The 18,789-nt window shown below is 39.4% G+C and overlaps 1 protein-coding gene and 1 long non-coding RNA gene across 2 annotated transcripts; both read right to left on the reverse strand.

The window, feature by feature from the left end:
- Positions 1-1,728: 1,728 nt before the first annotated feature.
- LOC139953763 (uncharacterized) lies at positions 1,729-6,688 on the reverse strand. The gene is made up of 3 exons (XR_011788009.1): positions 6,303-6,688; positions 5,277-5,334; positions 1,729-4,814 (listed from the first exon to the last, which is right to left on the reverse strand). It is a non-coding gene; the product is annotated as an uncharacterized lncRNA (long non-coding RNA).
- A 7,042-nt stretch (positions 6,689-13,730) lies between these two features.
- On the reverse strand, positions 13,731-17,504 carry LOC139953819 (uncharacterized). The gene is made up of 3 exons (XM_071953389.1): positions 17,109-17,504; positions 16,426-16,483; positions 13,731-15,833 (listed from the first exon to the last, which is right to left on the reverse strand). The coding sequence occupies exons 1-3, from the start codon at positions 17,424-17,426 to the stop codon at positions 14,299-14,301; spliced, it is 1,911 nt and encodes a 636-aa protein (XP_071809490.1). The 5' UTR covers positions 17,427-17,504; the 3' UTR covers positions 13,731-14,298.
- Positions 17,505-18,789: the final 1,285 nt, after the last annotated feature.

The raw sequence follows: 18,789 nt of genomic DNA on the forward strand, positions 1-18,789 counted from the left end.
GTCTCAGATCGTGGTTATTCTTCTGTATCTCAGCTACGAAAACGCCCCCACATTAATTAATTGCTATCACGGAAGAAAGATCACAAGAGGGCGCTGTTTGTAGCGGCTTCAGGACGACTAAAAGCCACTATCGAAGACTTGGAACCAAGTCTATTGTCTACATGGTGCTCAACTTCTTTTGATAATGATTCTATACGCATGGCCGATTTGAATGCGGAAACAGGCGCAGGCGCTGCTACGAGAAGGCAAATAATGTATCCAATGTTCAGTTCAATGGACCCTTCCCATGAAATATGCTTATTAACATTCACGCATGCGTACAGACCCTGTTGGTTGGGGGAGTGTTCTTCAAATAAAAGGACTCTCGCGGGATTGGGACTTGAGTCAAGTCTAAAGTGTTGGTGGATAAATTTGTCTGACGCAAGAGCAATGGCTGTTATATATAAGTCGCAATTAATCGGGAAATTCCCTTACATACACTGGGAATTCAGAAAATGAGAAATACCCGTAAATACCCCGTTGCAAACAAAAGTTGTTTTCGCGAACAAAAAAACACGCACAATGCACTTGAAAACTTAGCACATTGATGTCTGGACGTTGAACACCAATAAAGATTATAATATATACTTCCCCAATAACTGCTCGATTGTGTGTTAAAGTAAATTGTTTAACTTGAAATAAATAATGGTATCAGCTGAGTTGTTCACATCATGTTTCTTTTGGAACGACAGTCATTTTCAAGTTGAACTAACTCTTCGTACACTAGCTAGTGCGTGTAGAGTCGTACATACATAACGAGTGTACAGTTAAATCGTGATGATGAGCTTGTGGTGCTTATTGGTGTTGTGTATTAATTAAAGACACTGGACACTATTGGTAATATTGTCAAAGACCATTCTTCTCACTTGGTGTATCTCAACATATGCACAAAATAACAAACCTGTAAACATTTGAGCTCAATCAGTCATCGAACGTGTGAGATAATAATGAAAGAAAAAACACCCTTGTCACACGAACTTTGTGTGCTTTCAGATGCTTGATTTCGAGACCTCAAATTCTAAACTGGGGTCTCGAAATCAAATTCGTGGAAAATTAATTCTTTCTCAAAAACTGCTTCACTTCAGAGGGAGCCGTTTCTCACAATGTTTTATACTATCAACCTCTCCCCATTACTTGTTATGCCAATTAAGGTTTTATGCTGATAATTATTTTGAGTAATTACCAATAGTGTCCACTGCCTTTAATTGCCGCATAAAAGTATCAGAGAGTTTTCCCAATAACAAACACGAATTGTTCATAACTAATCATGTCGACAGATGGCATTGTGTCATCCTTTAGAAATAATAAAAACAAATATTTGGGGTTGAACAAAGAATAAAGGGACTTGATCGAGTTTTGAACCAACGACCTTCGGAAGTGTGCTAGCGAACTAGCAGCTGAGCTAGCAAAGCCCTATGCATTGACGTCATCCAGCCGCCATCTTTGAGGTCAAACGGTGACGAAACAATCGAAACGCACATAGATTGGCCAATGAACAACCTCCTTTTTACCCCAATGCGGGGGCGCCGTACTGAAATGACATCATGTGCATAAGGTCTATTGTTGTCAGTCTCCCTATTTTGTCTATAAACAATTTTTCTTTGGACATAAAAGGAATACTTGTGACTCATGGAGGACCAAATAAAACACTAAAAACACAATTTTTTTTTAAATAACCACTTTTTTAATTGGGTGTATAATGGTTATTGTTGTTTCTTGCTTTACATCAAGACTATCAGGTAGTTTTACATAAACAATGACAATGATTTGAACATTTTTGTCTGTGGAACCATCATTTTGCATCATCCCATTTGCAGCAGTTATGGTCTTGTCATACTGTTAACCCGATGGTGCCAAGGTGGTTTGATCTTCATTGATTCCGCTCCGTGTTTCTTTGTTGTCATCCAAACGATTTAATTGGGGGTTTTTTCTTGAGCAATTTCTTGAAGGTGCCTGCCACTGAGAATTGTAAAAAGAGCAGAGTTCAACTAGGTACCTCAGATTGCAACTTGTTATGCCCAGGTGACACAACAATGATGGTAGCACAGAGAAAAAACAAACCTTTATTTTACATGTGTCGCAGAAATCTTTTCCATTTAAATTATTGTTCTTATTGTCTAGTGCAGTAATGCTAACGTCAAGAATATCCCCTTGTCCCAGCATTGCCACGAGGACAGATGAAATAGCGTTATCTTCGGCACAGTGGCATTTTTTCAGAAGTTTCTTAAGCTTCTGGAAAAACTCATTTGGAAATTTGTCCAATTTCTGTAGTTTATATATTGTGATACGTTCGAGTCTTTTTAATATCTCTGCATTTAAATCACTCGCCATTTCACTGTCGCTGCGGTCTGGGTCAATGAAGTGTTCTAACCATCTCTGTCCGTAACCTTCTTCAAATTCGTTTTTTGGGTTTGGGACCCATTCTTCGATTTTCTTCTCAATATCAAGTATTAAATCTGTTTTCTTTTTTTTGACTTGTTCAATGAAGTTATCATAAATTATGGTCCCAAAACCCCTTCGACCTTTCAATATGGATTGCACACCTTCGTCATCGCCAACTAAAATACAATTTTGCAACTTTTTCAAATCTTCCAAAACATACTGCTCGATTATGTCCAACAAAAGAAAAACCATGTTTTGTGCAAGTCTTTGGTGGAACTCAGGCTTGCCATTGAAGACAATATCTAGGTCAAATTCAGTCAAATGTTCATTTTTATTCTCATTCCAGTATTGCGAAATTTCTTCTTTGTACTTATATCCTGAAAATGCGACACAGACAGTTTTTTTTCCACCTTTTACAAAATGGAATGCGCTCATTGTCCAATCATCACTGATTTTGAGAGACGTTTTTTTTTCAATGAATGCTCTCCCATTCTTATACAATTTTTTTAGATGTTTTGTTTCCTCGAGAGGCTTTTTATAATTATTTATCCAAATGCTCCCTTGTTTCTTTAATATAATATCTGTAAATACAATTTTCGTGGCCAACTTGAGATTTTGTAAATTCCAACAAGAGAGTCTGCTGCAGATGGTTTTATAGAAGACAAATGGTATAGGAATAATTGATAATATTTCATTCCAGTCAATTTTCATTCTAATGGTAGAATCCAAAACCAATTTTCCTGGTGTGCCGCCCAACTTGAACAACAAGAACGAGACAAATGATTGAGGAATAACTGATAATATTTCATTCCAGTCAATTTTCATTCTAATGGTAGAATCCAAAACCAATTTTCCTGGTGTGCCGCCCAACTTGAACAACAAGAACGAGACAAATGATTGAGGAATAATTGATAATATTTCACTCCAGTCAATTTTCATTTTGATGGAAGCATCCAAAACCAATTTTTCTGGTGTGCCGCCCAACTTGAACAACAAGAACGAGACAAATGATTGAGGAATAACTGATAATATTTCATTCCAGTCAATTTTCATTCTAATGGAAGAATCCAAAACCAATTTTCCTGGTGTGCCGCCCAACTTGAACAACAAGAACGAGACAAATGATTGAGGAATAATTGATAATATTTCATTCCAGTCAATTTTCATTCTAATGGAAGAATCCAAAACCAATTTTCCTGGTGTGCCGCCCAACTTGAACAACAAGAACGAGACAAATGATTGAGGAATAATTGATAATATTTCATTCCAGTCAATTTTCATTCTAATGGAAGAATCCAAAACCAATTTTCCTGGTGTGCCGCCCAACTTGAACAACAAGAACGAGACAAATGATTGAGGAATAATTGATAATATTTCATTCCAGTCAATTTTCATTCTAATGGAAGAATCCAAAACCAATTTTCCTGGTGTGCCGCCCAACTTGAACAACAAGAACGAGACAAATGATTGAGGAATAATTGATAATATTTCATTCCAGTCAATTTTCATTCTAATGGAAGAATCCAAAACCAATTTTCCTGGTGTGCCGCCCAACTTGAACAACAAGAACGAGACAAATGATTGAGGAATAATTGATAATATTTCATTCCAGTCAATTTTCATTCTAATGGAAGAATCCAAAACCAATTTTCCTGGTGTGCCGCCCAACTTGAACAACAAGAACGAGACAAATGATTGAGGAATAATTGATAATATTTCATTCCAGTCAATTTTCATTCTAATGGAAGAATCCAAAACCAAATTTCCTGTACTGTCGCCCAACTTGAACAACAAGAACGAGACAAATGATTGAGGAACAATTGACAATAATATTTCCTTCCAGTCAGTTTTCATTTCGATTGAAGCATCCAAAACCAAATTTCCTGTACTGTCGCCCAACTTGAACAAGAACGAGACAAATGATTGAGGAGTAATTGACATTATTTCTTTCCAGTCAATGTAGTTTTCAATGTTATTACTAGGCCTAGGGCTACACAGATTCAACAATCTTCCAATATACTTCATATTTTTTGCATCAATTACCCCTTCCCAACTATCTACTACATGAAAAGTTTTAATATTATACTTAAATTGTTTAAATTCACCAAATTCTTTAACAATCGCTTTGAAATTATTCTCTATACCTGGACCCTCACTAAATCTATGTTCCCCAATCGCTGGGATCCGATGCTCCGGATGGCCTGTAAATTCAGCTAGGTGCGGAGAGTGACCAAACACGATGACCTCCCCAGGTTGAACTAGGGGGGGCTGCTGGTAATACCAGGGGGGTTGCCTGCCATCAAAGCCACAAACGGGGAAGTAAACCTGGGGACGGGTAATCTTGGGACCGCTGAGGAGCTCATTTGCCGTCGTATACGACGATAACCCACTTTCTGCAAGGAACATACAGTCTTAGCGTCATTACAATTCCTCGAATCACCGGTTCGATCCCAGAACCATTGCTACTCATTAAAGGCAGTGGATCTGGACACTATTGGTAATTACTCAAAATAATTATTAACATAAAACCTTAATACTTGGTAACGATCTCCACCATGCAAAGTTTCAAATCCTACTCATGTACATGGTGTTATATACTGCAAACCACGCTGTTGTTTTAGGTCATTAATACTCATGTACATGATGATGCAATACTAGATTGTATTTCTTCATGCAAAGTTTCAAATCTTACTCATAACCATGTACATGGTGTTTCTGCAACCCCTCCACCATGCAAAGTTTCAAAATGGTGTTACTGCGAACATACAACGAAGTATATACATAATGCATTTATAATCAATAACTATTTTGCTATTTTTATAGTCAAAGCACAAACTTCATTACGTTCAACTTACCATAAACCTTATCTCCATGATCTTGTTTCTTTTCTTCCTTATTAGACACGTCTTGTATCTAGAAGAGTAAAAGAGGAAGAAGAAAAATACATAAACACTCGACATTCAAACCAGTTACCAACTATTGAATGAATTTTGTATTCTTTTTTAATGGGATTTTATCTAAATTTTACTCTGCTAACAATGAGATTTTGTTAAGTTAAGTTCCTCTGAACTGTCCGCCAGCGGAATTCCTTTATACTAAAGATGCTGTATATTGTTCTTCTTCACACTAAAAAACAGTAGGGATGTTCTAGGCTGATTAGAAAAAAGAGAGTTCTGAGCGAAAGGCGCGGAAGCATGCGAGCTCGAAAACTTGCGAGCATGCACGCAGTTGCGATAACGTAACCCACCTCCCGACGGCCGCCATGCCGGAGGGTTACGAGATACTCTCGAGCGGCAAACGACAATCTGGTCCAACATGTATAACTTCAACAGTAGTCACCAGATTTGCCCCATTTTTACAACTTTCAAAAATCATGACACAAATTCTAAGGGCACGAACAATGTCTATTGAACACTCAAGACACATTGAGAAAATATTTTTGAAGAAAAGGTGGGGCAAATCTGGTGACTAGCTGTCGAACTTTTACGTGTCGGATCAGATTATCGTTTGCCGCTCGAGAGTTGAAGAAAAGGTGGGGCAAATCTGGTGACTAGCTGTCGAACTTTTACGTGTCGGATCAGATTATCGTTTGCCGCTCGAGAGAATATCGTAACCCTCCGGCCTGGCGGCCGTCGGGAGGAGGGTTACATCGCAACTAGCGAGCACGAAGCCCATTATTAACAATGGCTGGAGTATGTGGCTTTAGTTATGGTTATATTATCTCCATTTCTTTTAGAATTGATCTTAACAAATTTTGGGGTTTTTCTTTGGGGGGGGTGGTAAATAAAGGCGAGTTTACCTTTTTTAAGGGGGAAAGCCGGAATTCCGTTAAAAAAACGGAGAAATCATATCCCTAAAACAGTGATGTATTTTATTCTCACCTTTTGATCGTGTCGCAGGGCTGAGTTGTTATTGCCGTCTTGTTGTTGGGAGGCACCCGCAGTGATGGAGATGAGAATGGGATCGAAGTTTGTACGGTTTGGTTTTGCTCTTCCGTCTGGTGACGGGTTATTTAGTATCTTATCAGGTGGTACTTTTGGCCGATCATTTGGCGGTACTTTTGGCTGATCATCGGGATGTTCTTTTTTCCGAATATTGGGCGGTACTTTTGGTCGATCATCAGGCGGTTTTTGTGACCCATCTGGGTATCCTCCTGGTTTAAGTTGTCTGATAACAGGTGTCATAAGTTCACATTCGACTGCGGGTGCCTCTTGATTCATTTTCCTTAAAAAATTTGCTCTGTTGATTTGTCTCTGTGAATGTTCGATGTTGAACATTGGAAGAGGCCGATGTGTGAGAACGCTCGGCTTTATATAGGGCCTACTGCTTCCTGAATGACGTTATATGCCTATAAATAGCCCCAAAAGTAGCCTTGATCAAGGCTGTTGACGTACTGTTCCCCGGCCCGGTTCGCGGCACACGCATGCAGTGCATACACAAATGTACATTACCATACATTGTACAGCGAGAACGGTATAGCGTAGTCGTGAGTATGGTCGTGTTTTTGTACTTTCAACCTCATACACGTGGCTCAAACAACTTAGGAAGTACCCATGTACCGTAAGTGTACCGTATACAGATGGTACATGTACATGTATAGTACGTATGTGTACATACGCTGTACACGTATTATATGCACTGTGTTATGTATGGGGGTGCGCTGGCGGAATTCAGTGATGGGGACTGGGATTTTGCAGATCGCGGCTGGCTGTAGCGCCTTGATCAAGGCTACCCCAAAAGGCGATTTTTTTCTTTGATAGGAGGTTTACTATAAATAAAAAAAATGGTTACTCATATAGATTGTACTCGCCGAGTCGCAAATTGACCGACAGTATTCAACTTTACTAATTCGCTTCTCAATAATATGCACAGTGCGCGTGCAACGTGACTTTTTCGCAAATGCACGATTGCTATAGCGCGTGAGGGCAGAAACCCAGTGTGTGCCAGTGCAAGTTTACGAGTGCTCCAGACAGCGCTTTCTATGGTGGCCCTGAAGGGACATCGCACATCGCAAATATCTTTGGAGATATTTGCGATGTCGCAAATATCTTTGCAAATATCTTTGCAAATATTTGCGATGTCGCAAATACCTTTGCTAATATCTTTGCAAATATTTGTGATGTCGCAAATATCTTTGCAGATATTTGCGATGTCGCAAATATCTTTGCAGATATTTGTGATGTCGCAAATATCTTTGCAAATATCTTTGCAGATATTTGTGATGTCGCAAATATCTTTGCAAATATCTTTGCAGATATTTGTGATGTCGCAAATATCTTTGCAAATATCTTTGCAGATATTTGCGATGTCGCAAATATCTTGGCAAATATCTTTGCAGATACTTGTGATGTCGCAAATATCTTTGCAAATATCTTTGCAGATATTTGTGATGTCGCAAATATCTTTGCAAATATCTTTGCAGATATTTGTGATGTCGCAAATATCTTTGCAAATATCTTTGCAGATATTTGCGATGTCGCAAATATCTTGGCAAATATCTTTGCAGATATTTGCGATGTCGCAAATATCTTGGCAAATATCTTTGCAGATATTTGTGATGTCGCAAATATCTTTGCAAATACCAAAGGATTCTAGTGCCTTTTAGTAGGGTTTAACTTTGTATGATTGGTGGAAGCATGATTGGTTGGTTCTTGATAATTTACCTCGACTTCGTCTCGGTAAAATTATCAAGAACCAGGCCTCGTTTGGATTAAACCACTAGTTGAAAACCTCTTCACCACACATTGATTCCCTTATTAATTCACACACGAATTGAAGTGCACAGTACTACAGTCACTGATTTTGCCAGAGCAGTTTTGATCTTGCTAGACAACTTTTGTTCAATGGTGACCTCTCATCGTGATCTTTCTTGATGTTGTTGCACAAAAAGGCGAAGCTTTGTTGTCTCCATAGATTTCATTCAAGTCTCAGATAGCGGTTACTCTTCTGTATCTCAGCTACGAAAACGCCCCCACATGGCTGGGCTGGGTCACAATACAAATCACTGTGGCAAACCACCCGTCCTAAGTTAAGACGAATCTTAGTGCTTTGTGAACTCGTACACTTGTCCGTCTTTTTTCGTTTCGGCATTGTCGTTCCCATCCATATTTTTCCAGTTTCCAACGGATCCCGATAGTGGTTCTTTCTCAGTCCCGTTTTTATCCCGTTTCGATTATGTTGTTCCCGTTCAGTTGATTATTTTCTGTCCTGTATAGTTTTCAAACCCCTTTGCTGTTTCCCCCCTCACCAGCATCGTTCATTTTCCCCAACCACCTGTCCCACCGTGTGCCCCTTCCCTATCCCGTCCCATATCTAACCCACGCCTCCGTGCCTCTCCCGTCCCCGCGATCCCCTGCATTGGCATTCTTCTTTGATTGCCACTGTTTGCATGCCCATAACTCATATTTTCCAGTTTCGCGCGGGTCCCGTTTGTGGGTTTTTTCCCGTTTTATGGGCTTGACCCCCCCCCCCATTCAGTTTAATATTTTCCTGTCCATGTCCCACATCACGATAGTCCCTTTTAATTTTGTTCAATCCCTACCCCACACCTGTTCATTTTCCCCGTCATTTCTATTTTTGCCGTTCCCCCTTCCCCCGTTCCACAGACGTACCACTTTGTGCCCCTACCTCCTATCCCGTCCAAAATCTAACCCGTGCCTCCTTCCCGTCATCCTGCCCGTGAATTGTTCTTTGCACTTTTTGCCGTCCCATAACTTTCCCTGTTCCCCGCGGGTCCCGCCAATCAGGTGATTCTCCGTTTCGTGTATTTTTCTATGTCCAGTTTATTTCTTCCCTGTCCAATGTCATCATTAGTCCCTTTTTCTTTTACCCCTTTCCGTATTATTTTTCCAGCCCTTTTACTAATATTCCCTACATTTTTTGCCGTTCCCCCGCCCCTTCCTCCAACAGACGTACCACACACACTGCATGCCCCTTCCTTCGGACGCTCGCGCTATGACTGTGTGTGACATCACAAAGGACGCCTGCCCTCAACCCCAAAGTTACTACACGCTCGCGCTTTGACTGCGACGTCACAAACAACACATGCCCCAACCCACGGGTACCCCGAAGTTTACCCCAGGACGCATCATTTTAGCAGGGTGCGGGCACCACTTGCCAAACAACAATGGCGGCGCCCATGCGATTTAAGCGCTTTTATAATATAGATTCTATACGCGCATGGCCGATTTGAATGCGGAAACAGGCGCAGACGCTGCTACGAGAAGGCAAATATGTATCAAAATGTTCAGTTCAATTCAGTTGTATTTGTAGTTTCAACACACTATAGGCCTAAAATTATCCAATAAGCAAACATGGTAGCAACAGTTTTGTTTTGTTTTTATTTTAAAAAAGTGAACAGAAATATGATGGAAAATTGCAAACTTGCATACATGCGGATGGATGCCCTCAATAATCATTGCTTGTATGGTAAGGACCCCCAGGAAAATATTAAAAGTTGACAATTTTAATTGATTTTAAGTTAGACAGAAACAAAAACGTCATGAGATTGTCATTCACACCATCCAAGTCAAACCCAAAGTCAGATTAACTGAACACCGAAACCGAAACATTTAAAATGTCTGTACATGTGCAAACAAATTTCGTCGTGTACCGGCAATACAAGAACTTGAGCTTTGGACACTAGTATTGACCCGACGACATGTATGTCTGGATAGACTTGATTCAAGTCCCGTTCTCATGCGAGAGGTCCCAGCTGAGCATACCACTGTTAAAATGTAGCACAAGTTGGGGGAGTTTTCTGAGTGTTCTTCAAATAAAAGGACTCTTGCGGGATTGGGACTTGAGTCAAGTCTAAAGTGTTGGTGGATAATTTGTCCGACGCAAGAGCAATGGCTGTTATATATAAGTCGCAATTAATCGGGAAACTCCCTTACACTGGGAATTCAGAAAATGAGAAATACCCGTAAATACCCCGTTGCAAACAAAAGTTGTTTTCGCGAACAAAAAAACACACACAATGCACTTGAAAACTTAGCACATTGATGTCTGAACGTTGAACACCATTAGATATTATAATATATAGTTTCCCAATAACTGCTCGATGTGTGTTAAAGTAAATTTTTTTACTTTAAAATAAATAATGGTATCAGCTGAGTTGTTCACATCATGTTTCTTTTGGAACGACAGTCATTTTCAAGTTGAACTATCACTTCGTACACGAGCTAGTTCGTGTAGAGTCGTACATATGAGTGTACAGTTAAATCGTGATGATGAGCCTGTGGTGCTTATTGGTGTTGTGTATTAATTAAAGACACCGGACACTATTAGTAATTGTCAAAGACCATTCTTCTCACTTGGTGTATCTCAACATATGCACAAAATAGCAAACCTGTGAACATTTGAGCTCATTCAGTCATCGAACGTGTGAGATAATAATGGAAGAAAAAACACCCTTGTCACACGAACTTTGTGTGCTTTCAGATGCTTGATTTCGAGACCTCAAATTCTAAACTGGGGGTCTCGAAATCAAATTCGTGGAAAATTAATTCTTTCTCAAAAACTGCTTCACTTCAGAGGGAGCCGTTTCCCACAATGTTTTATACTATCAACCTCTATACTTGTTATGCCACGTAAGGTTTTATGCTGATAATTATTTTGAGTAATTACCAATAGTGTCCACTGCCTTTAATTGCCGCATAAAAGTATCAGAGAGTTTTCCCAATAACAAAACGAATTGTTCATAACTAATCATGTCGACAGAGGGCATTGTGTCATCCTTTAGAAATAATAAAAACAAATATTTGGGGTTGAACAAAGAAAAAAGGGACTTGATCGGGTTTTGAACCAACGACCTCCGGAAGTGTGCTAGCATCTACCAACTGAGCTAGCTAAGCCCTATTGTTGGCAGTCTCCCTATTTTCTCAATATCTTTGTTAGGGGTGATGAAATTTAAGCACTCTTTATCATTAAGGTCGCATTGATTTGTCCCGCCAATCAGGTGATTCTCCGTTTCGTGTATTTTTCTATGTCCAGTTTATTTCTTCCCTGTCCAATGTCATCATTAGTCCCTTTTTCTTTTACCCCTTTCCGTATTATTTTTCCAGCCCTTTTACTAATATTCCCTACATTTTTTGCCGTTCCCCCGCCCCTTCCTCCAACAGACGTACCACACACACTGCATGCCCCTTCCTTCGGACGCTCGCGCTATGACTGTGTGTGACATCACAAAGGACGCCTGCCCTCAACCCCAAAGTTACTACACGCTCGCGCTTTGACTGCGACGTCACAAACAACACATGCCCCAACCCACGGGTACCCCGAAGTTTACCCCAGGACGCATCATTTTAGCAGGGTGCGGGCACCACTTGCCAAACAACAATGGCGGCGCCCATGCGATTTAAGCGCTTTTATAATATAGATTCTATACGCGCATGGCCGATTTGAATGCGGAAACAGGCGCAGACGCTGCTACGAGAAGGCAAATATGTATCAAAATGTTCAGTTCAATTCAGTTGTATATGTAGTTTCAACACACTATAGGCCTAAAATTATCCAATAAGCAAACATGGTAGCAACAGTTTTTTTTTGTTTTTATTTTAAAAAAGTGAATAGAAATATGATGGAAAATTGCAAACTTGCATACATGCGGATGGATGCCCTCAATAATCATTGCTTGTATGGTAAGGACCCCAGGAAAATATTAAAAGTTGACAATTTTAATTGATTTTAAGTTAGACAGAAACAAAAACGTCATGAGATTGTCATTCACACCATCCAAGTCAAACCCAAAGTCAGATTAACTGAACACCGAAACCGAAACATTTAAAATGTCTGTACATGTGCAAACAAATTTCGTCGTGTACCGGCAATAAAAGAACTTGAGCTTTGGACACTAGTATTGACCCGACGACATGTATGTCTGGATAGACTTGATTCAAGTCCCGTTCTCATGCGAGAGGTCCCAGCTGAGCATACCACTGTTAAAATGTAGCACAAGTTGGGGGAGTTTTCTGAGTGTTCTTCAAATAAAAGGACTCTTGCGGGATTGGGACTTGAGTCAAGTCTAAAGTGTTGGTGGATAATTTGTCCGACGCAAGAGCAATGGCTGTTATATATAAGTCGCAATTAATCGGGAAATTCCCTTACACTGGGAATTCAGAAAATGAGAAATACCCGTAAATACCCCGTTGCAAACAAAAGTTGTTTTCGCGAACAAAAAAACACACACAATGCACTTGAAAACTTAGCACATTGATGTCTGAACGTTGAACACCATTAGATATTATAATATATAGTTTCCCAATAACTGCTCGATGTGTGTTAAAGTAAATTGTTTAACTTGAAATAAATAATGGTATCAGCTGAGTTGTTCACATCATGTTTCTTTTGGAACGACAGTCATTTTCAAGTTGAACTATCACTTCGTACACGAGCTAGTTCGTGTAGAGTCGTACATATGAGTGTACAGTTAAATCGTGATGATGAGCCTGTGGTGCTTATTGGTGTTGTGTATTAATTAAAGACACCGGACACTATTAGTAATTGTCAAAGACCATTCTTCTCACTTGGTGTATCTCAACATATGCACAAAATAGCAAACCTGTGAACATTTGAGCTCATTCAGTCATCGAACGTGTGAGATAATAATGGAAGAAAAACACCCTTGTCACACGAACTTTGTGTGCTTTCAGATGCTTGATTTCGAGACCTCAAATTCTAAACTGGGGGTCTCGAAATCAAATTCGTGGAAAATTAATTCTTTCTCAAAAACTGCTTCACTTCAGAGGGAGCCGTTTCCCACAATGTTTTATACTATCAACCTCTATACTTGTTATGCCACGTAAGGTTTTATGCTGATAATTATTTTGAGTAATTACCAATAGTGTCCACTGCCTTTAATTGCCGCATAAAAGTATCAGAGAGTTTTCCCAATAACAAACACGAATTGTTCATAACTAATCATGTCGACAGAGGGCATTGTGTCATCCTTTAGAAATAATAAAAACAAATATTTGGGGTTGAACAAAGAAAAAAGGGACTTGATCGGGTTTTTAACCAACGACCTCCGGAAGTGTGCTAGCATCTACCAACTGAGCTAGCTAAGCCCTATTGTTGGCAGTCTCCCTATTTTCTCAATATCTTTGTTAGGGGTGATGAAATTTAAGCACTTTTTATCATTAAGGTCGCATTGATTTGTTGTAAGTTCATTAAAACATTTGTCACAAAGTCACAAAGATTTCTTGTCGTTTCTTTACTTACAATATAATTTTTCTTTGGACATAAAAGCAAATACTTGTGACTCATGGAGGACAAAATAAAACACTAAAAACACACTTATTTTCTACCTATACGATTTTATTTTTATTTCTATTTTTATTGAATAATATAATAGTTAAACCGATAATTTCATTTAAAAAAAACATTCTAAAAATAACTACTTTTTTATTGGGTGGAGGGTGAGTATTATTGTTTCTTGCTTTTACATCAAGACCATCAGGGGCCAATTTCATAGAGCTGCTTAAGCAACAAATTTGCTTAAGCACGAAAACAGCTAGCTTATTTTACACGTGTTACTGGCAAAAAATGTATGTCATATACATTGATTGTGACTGGTATTTAGCTGTTGTTCACTTAGCATAACAATTGAGTGGAGTCTCGGCCGGTAATCTGAGTTTACTAGGCAAGGATTTTTTTGCTTAAGCAAAATTTTGTGCTTAAGCAGCTCTATGAAATTGGGCCCTGGTAGTTTTACATAAACAACGACAATGATTTGAACATTTTTGTCTGTGGAGCCATCATTTTGCATCATCCCATTTGCAGCAGTTATGGTCTTGTCATACTGTTAACCCGATCGTGCCAAGGTGGTTTGATCTTCATTGATTCCGCCCCGTGTTTTGTTGTTGTTATCCAAACGCTTTAATAGGGTTTTTTTTTTCTTGAAGGTGCCGGCCACTGAGAATTGTAAAAAGAGCAGAGTTCAACTAGGTACCTCAGATTGCAACTTGTTATGTCCAGGTGACGCAACAATGATGGTAGCACAGAGAAAATACGAACCTTTTTATCACATGAATAGCAGAATGGTTTTCCATTTAAATTGTTCTTGTCTAGTGCAGTAATGCTAACGTCCAGAATATCCCCTTGTCCCAGCATTGCCACGAGGACAGATGAAATAGCGTTATCTTCGGCACAGTGGCATTGTTTCAGAGCTTTCTTAAGCTTCTGGAAAAACTCATCTGGAATTTTGTCCAATTTCTGTTGTTTATTTCTTGTGATACCTTTGAGTATTTTTAATAACTCTGGATTTAAATCTCTCGCCATTTCACTGTCGCTGCGGTCTGGGTCAATGACGTGCACTAACCATCTCTGTCCGAAACCTTCTCTAAATATGGTTGGGGCCCATTCTTTTATTTTCTTCTCAATATCATGTATGAACTGTTTTTTCTCTTCATTGACATGTTGAATGAAGTCTTCATAATCAATGGTCCCAAAATCCCTGCGATCATTCATTATGGATTGTACACCTTTGTCATCACCTACTAAAATACAGTTAAGCAACTTTTTCAAATCCTCAATAACAGGCTTCTCGATTATGTCTAACAACAGAAAAACCATGTTTTGTGCAAGTTTGTGGTGAGACTTAGGCTTGCCAATGAAAACAATGTTTAAATTTTTCTTCAAATATTTAAACTTGTTTTCATTCCAAAATTGTGAGATTTCTTGTCTATACTTATTTCCTGAAAATGCGACACAGATTGTTGTTTTTCCCTCTTTTGCAAATTTGATTGTGCACATTGTCCATTGATCCTTCATTTGGACAGGGTTCCTATTGCGCGACAATATTTTTTCATTGAATGCTCTAAAATCAAGATATATTTTTCTTTCTAGATCTGTTGTTGCCTTGTAAGGCTCGTTACTATAAACAATGGAGGCAATGGAGGAATTGCAATTCCTCCAAATGCTCAATTGTTTATCTATAATTTTTCTCGTGGCCAACTTGAGATCTTGTAAGTTCCAAACAGACTTTAGTATACAGGAGTTAGGGGCTTTATAGAAGATAAGGTCACCCAAGATAAATGGTGCACGAATATGTGATTTCTTTCCTTTCCAGGTAGTGTAAGGCCTGACGTGCCTACCATTCAAACCATTTCCAAAATACTTCACATATTTACTATAACCAATAGTTACTCCTTCAACACTATCTAATTCATGCAATTTTTTAATCTTCTTATCGGTCGCTTGTTCCCCAATGACTGCTAGGCTCCGATCCCCCAGATGGCATACGTCAGGTAGGTGCGGAGAGTGAACAGACATGATGCCCTCCCCAAGTCGACCTTCGAGGGACTGCTGTTGATACCAGGGGGGTTGCCTTCCATCACACACCTGGGGACGAGGAATCTTGGGACTGCTGATGAGGTACTCATCTGCCGTCGTTACCGACGGAAACTCACATTCTGCAATAGGAAGAGTCTTTGCGTCACAACGACTTCTTAAATATTGTTTTTATTTATAAAAACACAAGTTCAAGAAAATTATGAAACAGATTTTAAAGGCAGTGGACACTATTGGTAACTACTCAAAAGCATTATTAGCATAACACCTTACTTGGTAACGAGTGATGGGGAGAGGTTGGTTGTATAAAACATTGTGAGAAACGGCTCTCTCTGAAGTAACTTAGTTTTCGAGAAAGAAGTTATTTTCCACGAATTTGTTTTTGAGACCTCAAAATTAGAATTTGAGGTCTCGAAATCAAGCATCTGAAAGCACACAACCTCAACAAGGGTATTTTTCTTTCATTATTATCTCGCAACTTCGATGACCAACTGAGCTCAAATTTTCTCAGGTTTGTTATTTCATGCTAATGTTGAGATGCACCAAGTGAGAAGACTGGTCTTTGACAATTACAGTAGTGTCCAGTGTCTTTAAAGATACTTATAGGCCTTGTTTGAATGAATGACTGTGGCAAATCACCGGTTCGAACTCAGAACAATCGCAACTTTAAAAACAATTCACTATTAGTCACAAACTTAATTACATTCAACTTACCAGGATCCTTATCTCCATGATCTTGTTTCTTTTCTTCCTTTTTAGACACGTCTTGTATCTAGAAGAATAAAAGAGGAAGAAGAAAAATACATAAACACTCGACATTCAAACCAGTTACCAACTATAGAATGAATTTTGTGTTCTTTTTTAATGGGATTTTATCTAGATTTTACTCTGCTAACAATGAGATTTTGTTAAGTTAAGTTCCTCTGAACTGTCCACCAGCGGAAATTCCTGTATACTTAAAAATGCTGTATATTGTTCTTCTTCACACTAAAAAACAGTAGGGATGTTCTAGGCTGATAAGAAAAATAGAGCTCTGAGCGAAAGGCGCGAAAGCATGCGAGCTCGAAAACTTGCGAGCATGTTGCGATAACGTTACCGGTCCCTCCTCCCGACGGCCGCCAGGCCGGAGGGTTACGAGATTCTCTCGAGCGGCAAACGATAATCTGGTCCAACACGTATAATTTCAACAGTAGTCACCAGATTTGCCCCATTTTTACCACTTTCAAAAATCATGACTCCAATTCTAAGGGCACGAACAATGTCTAATGCAATGAACACTCAAAACACCATTGAGAAAATAGTGGGGTGTAAACAAAGCGAGTTTCCTTTTTTGTTAAAACGGAATTACGTTAATTAAAAAACCGGAGAAATCACATCCCTGAAACAGTGATTCTCACCTTTTGATCGTGTCGCGGCACTGGGTTGTTATTGCCGTCTTTTTGGGAGACACCCGCAGTGATGGAGATGAGAACAGGATCGAGTTTTGTATTGTTTGGTTTTGCTCTTCTTCTGTCTGGTGAGGAAAGATCATCGGGCGGTTCTTTTTTCCAAACATCAGGCGGTACTTTTGGCTGATCATCGGGTGGTTCTTCTAGTGGTCGATCATTTGGCGGTATTCTTTGCCGATCATTGGGCTGTACTTTTGGTCGATCATCAGGCGGTTTTTGTGACCCATCTGGGTATCCTGGTGTAGGTTGACTGGTAACAGGTACCATAAGTTACCGTTCGACTGCGGGTGCCGCTTGTTTCATTTCTAAAAAACTCGCTTTGCTGTTGATTTTTCTCTGTGAATGTTCGATGCCGATAATTGGAAGAGGCCGATGTGCGAGAACGCTCGGCTTTATATAGGGCATAAAATACACTGCTTCCGGAATGACGTCATGAGCCCCAAAAATGGATTTTGCCATTGTCAGGAGGTTTACTAAATGTTTACGACATATTCAAATTTTTTACCTTACACCGAGTTGCATCAGTATTCAACTTTACTAAGTCGCTTCTCAATTATGCACAGGGCAGACCAATAACAACTTGTTCACAATTCTATGCATCAGTGTGTAGTCTATGCATGTACATGTACTGTGCATTGTATTATAGCCATTGATATCGTTAATGCGAAATGCACTCTTTTGACTACCATGTCCAACAAATAATTTTTTGAAATTATTCACTGGTTATTCCCGAAGAACAAAGTGGCTGTACCAATGCTATACTCTACTCCTACTACTCTGTACTTCCTGTCGCAAAAGCACATCACATAATTATGTGATATGGGCCTTGGGTCGAATCATAGGCCACACGAAGAGTTTCAAAGGCACTGGAAACTATTGTTAACTTTTCAAAATAATTGTTTGTATAACAATTTACAACTAAGTGAGATGACTGGTCTATGACAATTATTTAAAGATTCCATTGGCTTTAATGATCGGTTGAAGACAGGAGGTTGAAATAGTGTCTATATAAGAGAGTTTTGCGGTACATGTAAATATCTCCAGTAGTGTTGGTTCTGAAAATCACTGCTTCTTTTCAGATCCAACACTACTTAAAAAAGACAATATTCACATGGTGTTACCACAAACCTCTATTTAGTTTTGCTCTACGTCATGCTTTAAACCATTACTTAACATGGGACTTGGTGAAGTCTATTTAGTTGTCGGTATGTTCAGAAACTTTTCATCCGTGACATTAGAGAAGCAAGGACTGTTTTGATTGGTACACAAGAATGGACGATAACATTCAAGAGTAGGGGTCTAGAATTTTGTTTAAACTGTGTTAAACAAATTCTTAAAATGAAGCTTGTTTACCCCCTTCAACATGAAAGTAGTGCCGCTCACACGCAGTAAGTAAATGTTATCAGCAGAGGGCGCTGTATAGCAATTCCGGTTGTCTGTCCCAGCAGAATCTCCTGCCACATGGATGTCCGCCCCCCCCCCCCATGATAAATTAACGTGGGCTGAAGGAGAATGATTCAACAGAGGGCGCCATCAGAAGTAGTTTGTACACAGTTCACCATAAGGGGGACAGAATTATTTGCCACATATCTAAACCGAAGACGCCGGGATGGGCTGGGGCTATACAAAA

The sequence above is a fragment of the Asterias amurensis genome, chromosome 22, assembly GCF_032118995.1.
Source record: "Asterias amurensis chromosome 22, ASM3211899v1".
Classification (NCBI taxonomy): domain Eukaryota; kingdom Metazoa; phylum Echinodermata; class Asteroidea; order Forcipulatida; family Asteriidae; genus Asterias; species Asterias amurensis.

Excerpts from the sequence above, each read along its gene's own strand:
- LOC139953819 (XM_071953389.1), bottom strand. The coding sequence starts at position 17,426 with ATGGTACCTGTTACCAGTCAACCTACACCAGGATACCCAGATGGGTCA. Across the intron at positions 16,484-17,108 it reads TGCCGCGACACGATCAAAAG|ATACAAGACGTGTCTAAAAA; the intron begins GTGAGAATCACT and ends TTATTCTTCTAG. Across the intron at positions 15,834-16,425 it reads TCATGGAGATAAGGATCCTG|AATGTGAGTTTCCGTCGGTA; the intron begins GTAAGTTGAATG and ends TTCCTATTGCAG.